The sequence below is a fragment of the Nomascus leucogenys genome, chromosome 15, assembly GCF_006542625.1.
Source record: "Nomascus leucogenys isolate Asia chromosome 15, Asia_NLE_v1, whole genome shotgun sequence".
Classification (NCBI taxonomy): Eukaryota; Metazoa; Chordata; class Mammalia; order Primates; family Hylobatidae; genus Nomascus; species Nomascus leucogenys.
In genome coordinates, this window is record NC_044395.1 from 57930649 (window position 1) to 57945149 (window position 14501).

Below are 14501 nucleotides of genomic sequence, written 5' to 3' on the forward strand. Positions count from 1 at the left end.
TATATAGGATTGCCTCCATTGGTGGAAGTTTTGTCCGCAGTTACTACTCAGCAAATATTTGTTAAATAAATGATTAGGAAGCATCACCACAGGAAGGTATAGGCATGAATCACTCCCACCTGTGAAGCATGGCGTAGGACATTCCACAGTGCCAGAGCCTCTCATAAGAGCACAGTTTATGTGATATTTCCATTGCAGAGGACCCCAATCTGCAAATCCCCAGAGGCCTCTACTACCCTAATTTACAGTGCATTGCTATGACCATGTTTATCCACTTCAGTTCTCTAAGGCCCAACTGCATCATCCAGAAAGGGTTGTCATGTAATGTGCATGTAGGGAGGGGCCAGCGTAGGGCCTGTTACCAGAATGTGGTTCAAGGGAGCTCCTGGGCAGGAGCTAATAGTAACTATGATTTGCCAAGTACTTGCTTAGCTGCTAGTTATCGTGCTAAGTGCCTCACATCCATGATCTCACCTCATCCTCACAGCATCTCTATGAAGTAAGCTTGATGATTCATTTTACAGATGGGAAAACTGAGGCTCAGAGCTCTTGCTGGAACTCTTATTTTCAGCAAAATGGCCAACTAGGTCATACAGAGATTCTCTGATGACAAGGTACAACTGTTCGTATATAAAATTGAGCAAAGAAGAAAAGGGAGACAAGGGAGCCCTGGATTCCAGAAACAAGATGAAGCTGATGGGTCAGAGCAGTGGGCACAGGAGCCCAAGCTACAGCAGGCCTGGGAGACGTGCAGGATCATCAGTGCCAGGGAGACTCAGAACAGAATAATTTCGGAGTCAGCAGACAGGGCACATCCACAATGGGAGGTTGGAACTGAGGCCCCGCATAAAGCTGGGGTCCTCAAAGGCTGCAAGTCATGTGAGAAGAGGACTGAAAAAACAGTGCCTACTAGAGCAGAAGGATGACATAGAGGCATTTCTCTGCCATGGCTTGTCAGGGCTGGGGGGTGTGCTAAGAGACCAAGCCTATACCTCAAAAGACCTTGAAATCTAAACTCACATACTAGAGCAGTCCTAGAACTCCAACCTAAGAAATCAAACCTGAAAAGTGGTCCCAGACAAATGGTACCCTTGGGGTGGCTAGCTGACATAATCAGAAAACCACCCTGGGCCGGGCATGGTGGCTTATGCCTGTAATCCCAGCATTTTGGAAGGCTGAGGCGGGCGGATCACGAGGTCAGGAGATCGAGACCATCCTGGCTAACACGGTGAAACCCCATCTTTACTAAAAATACAAAAAATTAGCCGGGTGTGGTGGCAGGCGCCTGTAGTCCCAGCTACTCAGGAGGCTGAGGCAGGAGAATGGCGTGAACCTGGGAGGTGGAGCTTGCAGTGAGCCGAGATCACGCCACTGCACCTCCAGCCTGGGCGACAGAGCAAGACAACGTCTCAAAAAAAAAAAAAAAAGAAAAGAAAAGAAAAAGAAAATGACCCTGGAGGGTTAGTTCAACCACACAAGATTCCCATAGGAAAGGCAAGCCTTCCAAGAATTAACAGAATCATAGAACACACGGGAAATGACTGACCATGAGCTGGAGTCAACAACTACAACATGCAGAAGGATGACCACTCGCGAGAACTTAACAGTCTGAAAAAGACTATAAAATGAATATACTTTGAAATGACTAAAGAGAGAAAACGATGTATCAAAACCACAGAACAAGACAATATCAAGAAAGAAACAGGTGGATTTTGAAAAATTCCAAATAGCCTATCCAGAAATTTTCAAGTAAGATAATTTAAGGTAATGACCCAAAGAACAAATTAAACAGCAGACCAGACACAAATGATGGGAAAATAAGTGAAGTAGAATAGGGATTTGAAGAAACAAATCAGGATAGAACGCAGATAAAAAGATGGAACTTAAGCAAGAGGTTGAGAGACATGAAAGCTAGAAGATCCTTTAAGCATTTAGTAGTTAATTTCCTGAAGACTACAGAGAAAGGCAGAGGGGAATATTCAAAGAGCTCAAAACCAAACTTTGCAGAACTAATGAGAGACACAAATACTAATTAAACGGCTATGATGTGGCCTACCAGTTCCTATGTGGAGCAGGCATGCATGCTGGGTCCCATGCTTGCAGACAGAGTCTCCGTCTACAAGTTCCTCTCTAGCAAATTTTTGTCTCATCGTCAAAAGACATCCAAGGGAAGTTTTGTGCTTCACACTTAGCTGTAGAGACAGATTGGTGAGTCTAAGGAATTAACCATCCTTCTTTTTCTCCCCTATTGTGCATATGAAGAAACTGAGGTTTAGAGAAGTTAAGCAACTTGGACCAACTCACACTGTTTGCGTGAAAACTGGGAACTGGGGTCCAAATCCAGGTAGTCTGCCTGGAGAGAGGGCTCTCTTAAGCACCATTTGGCCACCGATCGCAGAATAAAAGGCTCCGTCGAGCTCTGTTGTCCTGTGACGTGGATGCTGGATTAGTGGGACAGGTCTGACCTGGGTCAGTCATTTATTCATCCCTCAAACCTCTGTGGAGTACAGTCACTGTTCCTGTCCAGGTCTGGGCCCTGGGATAATGAAATGAATCAGAAACTCCTGATCTCTAGGAGCTCATCATTTGGGTTGCAGAGTATGGGGGTCAGGGGATGGAGAGAAAATCAAAATTACAATATTGGAAAGAGACGTACTGTGATGGAAGTTGCCCAAGAGGCCGGAAGAGCACAGAAGAGTAGTGTTTCACTAAGATTCAGAAATTCATCTTCTCTGGTTAAGAAATATTTCCTAAAAGTCTCTCCAGAGCTTAAAGAACATTATATGCCTCAGAAAGAACTGAGTTCAGATTCTGAGTCAGCTTCTTCACTGACTACATGACCTTTACCAAGTTGCTTTACCATTTTGAGCCTCTGGTTCCTTTTCTCTAAAATGAGAGTGACAACAGTGGCTACTTCATAGAGGATTCAGTGATGGATTCCTTGTAACATATTTAGCAGAATGCCTGGTACTCAATAAATGTGGCGATTCATCATCATCATCACCATCACTGTAATATAGATATTAATAAGAACAGCTATCATTCCTGGCTAACCTTCCCCCAGGACTAGAGAGCAGACATCCCTTCTCACAGGAAGCAGCTCTTTCCAGGTGCCACAGAGCTGAATGTTTATAAAAGGGTAAAACACAGGCTTCCAGGGACTGCTTTGGTGGTAAACAAGACCAGGCAAGAGCTAATAAAATTTCAAATTAGCCATGACTTTTCACGGCCCTTCAATTGTGCTAGCTGATTTAATGGTCAACGTCCCTGTTCACTGGGATTGAATAATGGAGCATTTCTGCAGAGTTATGGATGCAACAGCTGAATCTGTCATGCTAACATCAATAGCAGAATGCAAATAACCCTCAGCTTTGGCTGTAATTATGTGTTTAAGCAATGTCTGACAGGGGCAGCATGAGAATGTGTGATGGAGCCTGCCGACTGCCGGAGAAGACAGGTGCTTTGCTAGGCAGTTGTATCTGGGAGCTGGGACAGGAGCCACAAGTTAGGATGCAGGGGTGAGGGGAGGCATTCCTTCCATATCTCAGAGTGAATCTAGCAGGTGAGCAGACAAAGGATGAATGGCTCTTCATGTTGGTGAGCCATGTTCTAGGTTCAGGATCGGGAAGGGAAACTAACCCAGAATTAAGCACTATGATACCATGTGTCAGATACTATGCTAGATGTGGGGACATAATGCTGCACTTTTTATCTACATAACAAATACTTGTATGACACTTATTCTTATTATCCCCCTTTAACAGATATGGGGAACTGAGGCCAGAGAGTTTAAGTAACTTGCCCAAAGTCACACACCAGTAAGTTTCAGTGCCAGGATTTGACCCCAGACAGTCTATCTCTGGAATTCATATTCTTTATCACTATCTGCCTTCAAGGAGACTGTAAGCTTTTGGGCACCATGAAGAAATGGGAGAGAAACAGAAAGGCTTTGTTACTAATTTATTAAGGAAAAAACTAGGTTTTAGGGCCATCAAGTAGCTTACCTGAGGCCACACCACTAGCAAGGAGGATCAGGGACACCAAGTCTAGCCAATGCATGTGCAATACTTTGGTGGGCAGCTTCTGTACTGTAAACTCCATGGAGAAAACTAGAGAAGTAGGTATATCACTGTTACTCCCACATTACTGATGAAATGGAGCTCAGAGAGACTAAGTACAGGAACTTGTCCAGGGTCACTCTTAGGGGCCATACTCGGTCTTGAACTTTAGCCTCTGAACATCATGGTCCTCCTACCATAGCACACTGCTTACCTGAATGGGATGAAGTTACAGTTTTCTGGCTTTTATGGACTGGCATTTGTTACAACCCCTGCTTCACTAGTTAATTCATTCAATTCCCATTCATTTATTTGTATAACAGTTATGTTTTAAGCACTTCCACTGAGTGCTGGAACACAGAACAGATCTGCGTGCTCCCACGGTGGTGGGGAAGTTTGCCAAAGTCACACAGCTGAGACTCAGCAGAGCCAGAATTTGAACTCAGGCAGGAATACATGTCATTAGACTGTTGTCTGCCGACAAAGCATACAGACTGTATGTAACCCTGGGCTTTTCCTGTCCCCCACTTTGGGCACTATCTGCTGATCTCTTTGTTGTCTATTTTAAGCTGGTCTATTAATATTAGGTGCCTGTAAAAGTAAATTGATATAATGAGGCCAAAAATCTGTGATCTGGTGGACTTTCTTGGTACTTTGGGAAGATAGTAGAGCTGTAATACAAGTTCCAGTCCTGAAGAAGCCCATCCATGTGGTAAAGAATTCCCTGCTAATGGCAACTCTGTCAGGGATCTGAAACCATCCAGCAAACTCAAAAAGCACAAATATCCCTGCAGCCTCCTCTCACAGAAAGCAGAGCAGGCCTCCAGAGGACCGAGCATTCAGCCGCAGGCCACACGCTTACACTGCGGCTGGGAGAGGTGCTGAGAATTGCTGTGCCTTCACTCTCAAAGCCAGGCAGTCACCAGGGCTTACAGTTTTACCTCCTAAATGTCTCTCAATACCATCTACTTCTCTTAATTGCCACTGTTACTACTGCAGTCTAAGCAACCTTTATTTTTCACCTGTGCAGCCTCAGCAATGCCCTCTTCTGCTGTCTGGCTCCCAGCTTCCACTGAGGCCCCCTTTGGTTTCAGGAGTGCACACCAGATGAAGTCACCTCCTGCTTAAAAGCCTTCAGTGGTTCCCATTGTCCTGAGGGTGAAATTCAAACTCCCTAACCTGGCCTGCAAGGCCCAGCCTGGTGTGCCCCTGTCAACCTCAGCAGCCTCACCTGGTGCTCTTCCACTCACCTTCTGGCCATCAGCATTTGAATATAGCATCACAAATGTTCATGTGTTATCTCACTCCTGGGTCTTCATACATACAATCCCTTCTATCTCGATGGAAGGAAAAACATACAGTACAGACACTGTACACTTCCTGTCTATCTCTCCTTCTAGACTAGTGAGCTAGGATCACATCTGAGTCACTTGCATCTCTTTGGTGCCCAGCAAAGACTTTGGCTTATATCAGCATTTAATAAAGTTTTTGAATGAGTGAAAAATAGAGGAGAAATGAATGAAGGCATTCTGGATAAACATGGCTGATTGAACATAGCGATATAAACTACATGCTCTGTCACTCCTGCAGATGGCCTGGTGGACTGCATGGACCCTGACTGCTGCCTCCAGCCCCTGTGCCATGTCAACCCACTGTGCCTGGGCTCCCCTGACCCTCTGGACATCATCCAGGAGACACAGGTCCCTGTGTCACAGCAGAACCTACACTCCTTCTATGACCGCATCAAGTTCCTCGTGGGCAGGGACAGCACGCACATAATCCCCGGGGAGAACCCCTTTGATGGAGGGTGAGTCCGAGGGCCCCAGCTCCAGCCAGGGCGCTCTGAGGGAGAACTGAGTCACTCTAGAGCCTCTTTTGGAGGAATGGGGGTGGGAGGAAGCCAGGAGAATGAGAGCATCCATGGTTCCTGATGGAACGTCAGGGGAGGCAGAGAAGCAGCCTCAGGTACCTAGATTTATAAAACTACTGTCCAAGGAGTTTGGAATTTTTATGAGCAAAGTTTTGTTGCTCCCACTGGGTGACAGATGAAGAGAGTGAGAAACCAAAGGTCCAAGGGGAATCTTCAATCAATACCCACTTTGCAGTCAGCTCTTACTGATCCTGTGGTCTCCAGATGAACTGAAAGGCATTGATGCTGCTCACCCTCAAAGCAGACATCTAGAAGACTTTGCTAGGCAGGGAGTGGGTACATCTGCTGCCATCCCAGGCCACATGCCCATACAATCTTCCTGTTTTCAGTTGTGTCATCCTTTGGACAGTTTTTTATGGAGGTCTGGGTCAGGTCCTTTGCTGGGATTGCAGAGATGAGCAGAACACAGTTCCTGATTATTGGTCACTCCCAGTCCACTAGGAAGACAAAAAAGGGACAGTTACAGTGTGATTAGGCCAGAACTTTGTCCCCAGGGTACTCTGGAGCACAAAGGATATATTCCTGGGTAGAAGGGAGGCCAGGGCTTTAGAATCAAGTCTTAAAGAGGAGAGATGGTTAACTAGGCAAGGAAGGGAGAGAGTGTGCCAGGGAGAAGGAAGAGCTCATGCAAAGACCCAGAGACACAAAATAGCTCTCTAATCTCTGCACCCTAGATCAGGGCAGTGAACCAGTACAGCGTATCCAAGAGCAGGGATTTATGATCATTTCTTTTGAATGTCTTCCAATGTAGTGATGCCTCATATGTGCAGAACTTTCTCCAAAAGTCAGTATGGTTAATTCAGCAGTCACTGTGCACCTTGTATGTTCATTTTTCTGTGCCAGAAGGTCCCTGTCCTGAGGGAACAATGGGGTAGTGATGGGGGTAGGAAGGGTAAGGGACATTTTCAAGCTCTATTTAAAGGGGAAATCAGCAGGACTTGGTAACTGATCGTGTCTGCGGGTTGCTGCAGAGAGGACTCTCCTGCTTGGATGCCTGGGTAGATGGTGGTATTTTCACCAGTCTGAGGAGCAGAGAGAAGGAGCAGGGTGGGAGCAAGGTGATAAAGGCACACACCACAGTAGGCCACCCAAGAGTAAATGTCTACTGCAGTTAGTAAGTAATTCTGGAGCTCATGCAGAGATTAAGGCCTGGAGTTCTTGATTTGGGAGCCATCAATGAACAAGCAGTTGAAACCATGAGCACACAAAAGGTTGCCCAAGGAGGCCGGGCGCAGTGGCTCATGCCTGTAATCCCAACACCTTGGGAGGCTCAGGCGGGCAGTTCACTTGAGCCCAGGAGCTCGAGACTAGCCTGGTCAACATGGCAAAACCCCATCTATACAGAAAAAAACAAAACAAAAATTAGTTGGGTGTGGTGGCAGGTAGTTCTACTCCCAGCTACTCAGGAGGCTGAGGTGGGAGGATCACTTGAGCCCAGAAGGTTGAGGCTGCAGTGAGCCAAGACCGTCCCACTGCACTCCAGCCTGGATGACAGAGCAAGCCCCATCTCAGGCAGAAAAGAAAACCTTGCTCAAGGAGAATGTGTAATGAGGAAAGAGCAGGGACTGAAGAAGAAGCCATGGGGAGCCTCCCTGTGAGGCAGCTGCTGTCATCCCCAGAGTGTGACAAGGGAAGCCAAAGAGAAGGCCTCACTGCTGGAACATGATGGAGCGGGATGCAGACGTGCAGGTCTGTCAGACTGAGGAAAGAGCCCCTGCACTTTCCACCACCCCAGCCCATCCTTGCAAGGAGCCGTGACGAGATGAGAAAGGTGAGATGGAGGAAGCCCAGCAAGTGCGTGGCAGAATTCAAACCTCTACCTTTCTAGAGGTGAAGCTACTTAACGGTCCGAACCCTCCAACTTACCCCCAGAATACTGAGAAGCTGAGAGGTTAAGTAGCTTTCCCAAATTCACAAGGCTAGTCAAGTGGCAGAGCTGGAGTGAGGAGAAAACCTATTCATTTATCTTGGCCAGAAATGCTGCTTCTGTCTCTGGGTAGGAAGCTTCCTGCTATTTTCTTCAGTTGTGTGATTTTGTATGTATGCTTGTAGGCCTTCCCACAGCATGAGTTTTTTTAATCCACTAGAGATATAACTAATATTCCTACCAAGGAAAATGTCACTTGCTCAGTCATTCTTTACGGGGCCCATTATGGGATCCAATTAGAGCCATGGCTTGTTGGCTGCCTACGGCTGTTCTGCTTACTGGATGCCCTTGCCATGCCAGCATGATCAATGCCAGCAGGGACACGTCCCCTGTATGTCCTCCTGGTCACTTCCTGAGCCTGCTGCTTAAGCACCATGAGTCACTGTGGGACCTGCACACAGGTCTCGGTATTGTTGCTCCAGCAGGTCTGACTGGCCTCAAGGAGCCAGCCAAGTATGGAGTTTGAGAAGCCTGTGCTGCGGAAAATGGACCCCTCAGCAGGAGGGAAGATACAGGCCTCAGAGAGAGGCCAACTTGGGCTTCAGATCCTGGCTCTGCCACTCTAGATACATAGCTCTGGACAAGTAGCTTAATAGAGTGCATCATGTAAATGTCTGTCAACCCCTCTAAACCGAGTCCTCCAGGGAAACACTTCATCTTACACATTTTAGCACTTAGTAGCTGCTGAAAACGTATACATATAAATTGCCTTGAAGAATAAAGAAATGGAAGAACTGAGGGAGGGAGGGAGGATGGACATATTATCTATTTTACCTAATTTTATACTGAGGATTCAGAGTCCAGAGAGGTTAAATCACCTGCTAAAAATCACATTACAGATTAGTCACGAAAGCAGAAGAAGTCAACTTTGCAGATCATTGTTAATATATCTGTCACCTTCAGTTAGTTATATACACTTTGAAAACAGAGACCAATCATCTCTCCAAACCTGTAATACTTTGGCCAGGGCCAGGGATATAGTATTTGCTCTACAAATGAATAGATAATGGAAGCTTCCAAAATGTTACTGTCTCTTTTAAAAAAAAAAGTTACCGTAAAAATTCCTTTTACCTAACATTTGCCAGAATCATTATGTACCAGCTCTCCACTGATCTAGATTCAGAAGAAACAGCTATCAGGAAGGACCCCCAAACAGATTCCTGTGTAAAACATGCCCAAGTGACTAGAAATGTAGAAACATGATGCAGCAGATGCTTTTCTCATTAGACTAACTACTTGGTATTCGATTATCTTGGTCTGGACCAGTAGGACAGTGCTGATTTGCACAGCTGAGATAAAGTGAAATCAACTACCTAGTTTAAGTAGTTGCTTTCTTTCCTCTCATATGAGGGAGTGTGGTATAATAGCAAGTGCCCAGAGTTACAATGGTGGCTTTACCTCCCACTAGTGTGTGACCTCAGGGAAATGATTTAACCTTTGTGTAGGTGGCTCTAGTTATAAATTGGCAATAATGGTAACTCTTTCATGAAAGCTGTTGAAAGGATAAACTAAAATAAAGCATCTGGCCCGGGGCTTGGTACATATTAGGTGATCAGTAAATGGTGGATTTTGTAGCAGCCGCATGTCATAGTGAAAATAGCACGAGCCTGGGAATCCAACAGACCAAGATTAAAAGGCTGTTGCATCCACTTTCTAGTTTTGTAACCTTAGGAAAATTCCTAAATTGTTCACTTATATGAGCTCCAACTTGCTCATCTATAAGATTAGGGTGTTAACGTCTATGTGTCTAGGGATTGCTATGAGAATTAAATGGGAACAAAAAGTACATAAAGTCTCAACCCAGTACCTGCCACACAAAAACTTGCTTGCTAATTATATGGCAGTGATTATGATGTTAATTAAAAAGAGTTTCCAAATCCACTTCCTTAATTGGAAGTAAAACTAGAGAGGAACCTGCCCTCCAGTTCCAGTGACCACCCAGAGAGGAGGCAGATTTAGCCTGTTGAATCATTATTTGAGGAAGGGAAAAGGCGGCATTCTTGCCAGCCAGCTGTCAGTTGGGATCCTTGTTAGAGTGGAGCCCAGTGGTGTTTCTCCAGAGTGGAATTTCTGATGGGGAGGCACACCTGACTTGGTGTCTGTGTATGACAATTAGGCCTGTGTCCAAACAACAAAACCCTGTATTCTCCTGCACCCCATCTGCTGTGCCACAATTTGTGTAGTTTGAGATTTTGTTTAACAGCCTCCAGGAAGCAGGCTGTCACCCAGAACCCAACAGCATTTCTGAGACCAGCAAGGAAAGGCAGGCCTGAGTGGAGCTCCTTCTCTCTGCAGATTCCCAGCTGGGTCAGGTTCAGGGAGCCTCAAGTATGAGGCACACTGGGACCTCAGCTGCTGGGACCAGAGGAGGGAGGGGAATTCAAGGCCGGGGCTTGGAGCCAACTGGCCCAACTTGGGTGTGAAAGCAAGCAAGCCAGTCCCCAGCACCCAGGGCTCTCCCCAAGACGCACTTCCTCAGAGGCCAGACCCCATCTCCTGGAGTGATGAAGGCCTCCCTGAGGGGCCCTGTCTCGTTCGTCTGTGTCCCCAGGGCCCAGCACAGTGCTGGGTCCTGAGCAGGTGTGTAATGCAGGTTTATTGAATACAGTAGCTCTGACCTCCTGCCACTGCTGTCCTCAAACCCACAGAAAGTGACAGAGCTGTGATGGAGAGTGACAGAGATGACCTAAAGTAGGAGGAGACAGAGTAGGCATGGGAACCACTGTCACCAGATTAAGTGGTTTGAATACCACCATTCTCTCCTGGCCTGGATGCCCAGGTCCCACTGCCTAGTGGAACACTTGTCCCTCCCATGGAGTCATGGGGAGAATACAGTGAAGGGTGTCCACTACTGACACTTAGGAGAGGAGGAGCTCCGAGGTCTGCAGGATCTCCAGCTGCACTGTCCATACAAAGAGGCCAGGACACACACCGTGGGGCTTGGGATCAGAGAGCTGGGAAAGGGAGGGCAACGTGAGACATCTCCTGGGCAAACACTCGAGCCAGAGCTGTTTCCCATTGTTGGGTGCATCTGTGCTCTTTGGGAGCACTCTGATTGAAAGGGCTGGATGTGGGTCAGATATCCCCTCAGTGAATAGTTACAGGTTGCCGATGCTGGACAGGTTAGCAAGTTACAGGAAGAGGTTCTGACGAACCACCCCCAGGTTATTCAAATATAGGTTCAGAATAGGTTTGAGGACACAGTATTACAACCACCCAGAGAGGTGGCAGGTTTAGATTGTTGAATCATTATTTGAGGAAGGGAATTTGAGAAATCATGTGATGGCAAATCTTGCTGGGTTCCTCTAATTCTAATAGGTTATTGGCTCCATCAGGCAATAGATGGGTGTGGACAGGGAGCTACAAGACTCAGCTGACAGGAGACACTGAGCCCCAGGAGAAAAGGCTCAAGAAGTCAGGCAACTTTAGCAAAAGGAAGGATGGGTGACCAGAGAATTTACCCCAAAGGAGGCAGAGAATCGTATGCTATAGAGACGGTCAGAGCCTACGAGTAGGAGAGACTGCGCAGGCTCAGCAAGGGACAGAGCAGAGCAAAACACACAAGCTGCCCAAACATGCTGGCTCATGCCTGTAATCCCAGCATTTTGGGAGGCCGAGGCAGATGGATCACTTGAGTTCAGAAGTTCAAGACCAGCCCGGGCAATGTGGCAAAACCCCGTCTCTATGAAAAATATGGTGCACGCCTGTGGTCCCTGCTACTTAGGAAGCTGAGGTGGGAGAATCACTTGAACCCAGGAGGCAGAGGTTGCAGAGAGCAGAGATCATGCCATTGCACTTCAGCCTGGGTGATAGAGCCAGACCCTGTCTCAAAACACAGACACACAGCCACACACACACACACACACACAAGCTTCATTTGGTAAGTATTGACCAGCACCTACTCTGCACTAGGTGTGGAAGAAGAAGATATCTCACCCCATTACTTTGGGGGCTCTTTGTGGGTCCCATGCCTTGTTTGTCATTGAACCCAAAGGAATTGGCACAGAGTGAACCACAGTGAATGATAGAATAAATCAATGAATTAGCCAGTCCCTGCTGAGTGCCTGAAGTAGAGACAAAAGTGCTGAGAGCTCAAAGGCAAGACCATCACTCCCACTTCACGTCTGCCCCCTGAGCCTACACCGTGAGAGCTGCCTCTCCTACAGCTTTGCTTCTCCAGCATGTAACACAGGATGGGCTTAGAGTAGGCAATAGTAAATGTGTGCTGTTGAAAACAAATGAACAAATGAAGACTTCTGGCAGGAGATGGCCTTCAGCCTGAGACAAAAATTTCAGTCAGAAGAGTTGGCCATTAAAGCATCATTTATCAAATTGCAGGTCACAACAACCCATTAGTACCTCATGAAATCAATTCAGCACGTCGAAACTATTCTTTTCAAAAAGAGAAGTAAATTTAACTGGAATGGAGTAGAAGGAAATAGAAAATATCAGTGCACCACTGTAAAAAGAATATGTATTTCATGAAACTTATTTCAGTTATATGTGTATGTGTATGCATGAACTACTGGATAAGCTGTATTGCTTACTGTGGGTTTCAGTTGAACAGGATTGTAGAAAGCATTCTATACTGCAGAACCAGTGTGAGCAACAGCGTAACTTTCCAGGACAATCAGAGAATGGAGAAAATTTTAATGTGGCTGGAGGATAATTATGGTGACATTATTTTCCACATCAAAGGTCAGAAGACATGCTCTGACATTTGAAATCAAGATGGGCTTAGGAAATCTGTGGTATATGAGCATGGTGAGCAAAGGGGGCACGTGGGAGAAAGAAGAACATAGGGAAATATGAGGCCAGAAAAGTGGGTTAGGGGCAGGAACTGAGAAAGATCTGACCCTCACCCATTCACTAACCAAATTCCAGTGTTTCGTCTCAATCAGGACCTAAAACTGGCTCTACACAGGAGTGAAATAACCTTGATTCCACCTAAGTCTTAGAATTCCTTTCACACCCTATAGAAAGGCACAAAGCTTCCAGGAATTTTAAAAGCAAGAGTTTTCAAGAGTGAAAAATGATGGAAAAGAGAAATGACCACGTATGCAATATATTTTTTTATCGGCCCACTGCGAACCTAAAGCCATATGCAAGCGTCAGTGGCATAGCAGTTTCAGAATAGCATTTGCTCCCCACCCCCCACCTCCACCCAGGCCTTAGACAGCCCTCAGGAAGCCCTCAAGAGGCCGAGCAGCAGAGATCATCTAATGGACTTCAAATAAACACCAACTTCCTGACAGCTGGCCTCTGAGCAAATTCATTATTGAATTATACTCCTGCATTTTCAGAACAAGCTGAGCAGACAGGGCACCCCATCAGTTTAAAAAAAAAAAAAAGGAAAGAAAGACAATGACAAATTACCTGATGGAAGATAGAAGAAGGCAAAGATCCTGCTTCCTCCAAAATGTCAGCCATTATATATTATTCATGTTGGTTTTTTAAAAATCCCTCCCCGCATTGAAATGAATGTTTATGACGATAAAGCAACTAGGTGATTCAATTCAGGATGCAGGCAACGACTTCTCACATCATCCTGATGAGCAGCTAACAACTCCTCCTCTGCCGCTTGATCATCCCTTTATTGATTTCAAAAACGAATTACGATCTCTGTTTGCTTTGTAGCTTGAGCTTGCTCCTAGTTGTCCATCACAGAAAGCATTAGCAGAGGATACTGTGATGCAGCGGGAACAACTTGGGTTAGAGGGAGAGAGCCTGGATTCAAGTCCTTGGGAAAGTGAGAGCATGTGACCTTGGGCTGGTGAGACTAATTCCACCCTGCCAGGTTGTTTGGAAGATTAAATGAGATAAAATACCCAGAAGCCCAATGGCTGGCTCATAGCATGTGTTCAGTACTAACACCTAACACTTACCAAGGATATTCTATTTGGAATGTTTTTTAGGTAGTAACACCTTTAAATCTCCGGCAGACCATATGATATAGGGACTTTATCATGCCTGTTTTAAGCAATGAAAACTGAGCTACTGAGAAGTTAAGTAATCTGGGCCATGGTCATAGGGCTTGTAATAGCAGAGCCAACATTGGAAGCCAAGCCCAGTTGGCTCTAGAGCCCATGTACTGAGCCTGTCTTCTTCTCCGCCGAGTCCTTCATGTTCCCTGCTCAGCATCTTCAGTTCAGAACTCCATACAGTGTGGTGCCACTACAACCCTAGCACCCCACCTGGCCCTGACTTTCTCTCCAATATTCTACTACATCATAAAAAACCCATGTGCAGTAAGGCTTCATGCTGAAGAGCACTGACCTCAGAGGTTGGACTCTCAGCCTCACTGTTTGCTAGCTGTGTGACCTTAGACAAGTCTCTTAATCTTTCTGTGCCTCACTTCCCTCCTCTACACTATGAAAATAATAATCCATATCTCATGGGGATTTTGTGGGGATTAAATTAGCACACAGAAAACACTTAGGTGTTAGGGCAGTAAGCATTCATTTAAGTGTTAGTGGCCACTGTCACTAAATAGCAGTAATGTTAATATTAGCAATAGCTATAGCATTAGTATACATACAGGTTTTAGTGTCACTATTGAGAACTGGGAGAAAAATGAGAATCTTAA

The 14501-nt window shown here is 45.9% G+C and overlaps 1 protein-coding gene across 1 annotated transcript in view; it reads left to right on the plus strand.

The window, feature by feature from the left end:
• Nucleotides 1–14501, plus strand: part of TENM4 (teneurin transmembrane protein 4) — a 416745-nt gene that overhangs the window by 315665 nt on the left and 86579 nt on the right. The window contains exon 16 of the mRNA XM_030828936.1: nucleotides 5649–5865. Within this exon, the coding sequence (XP_030684796.1) occupies nucleotides 5649–5865 (217 nt within the window). The remainder of the gene's footprint in view (nucleotides 1–5648; nucleotides 5866–14501) is intronic.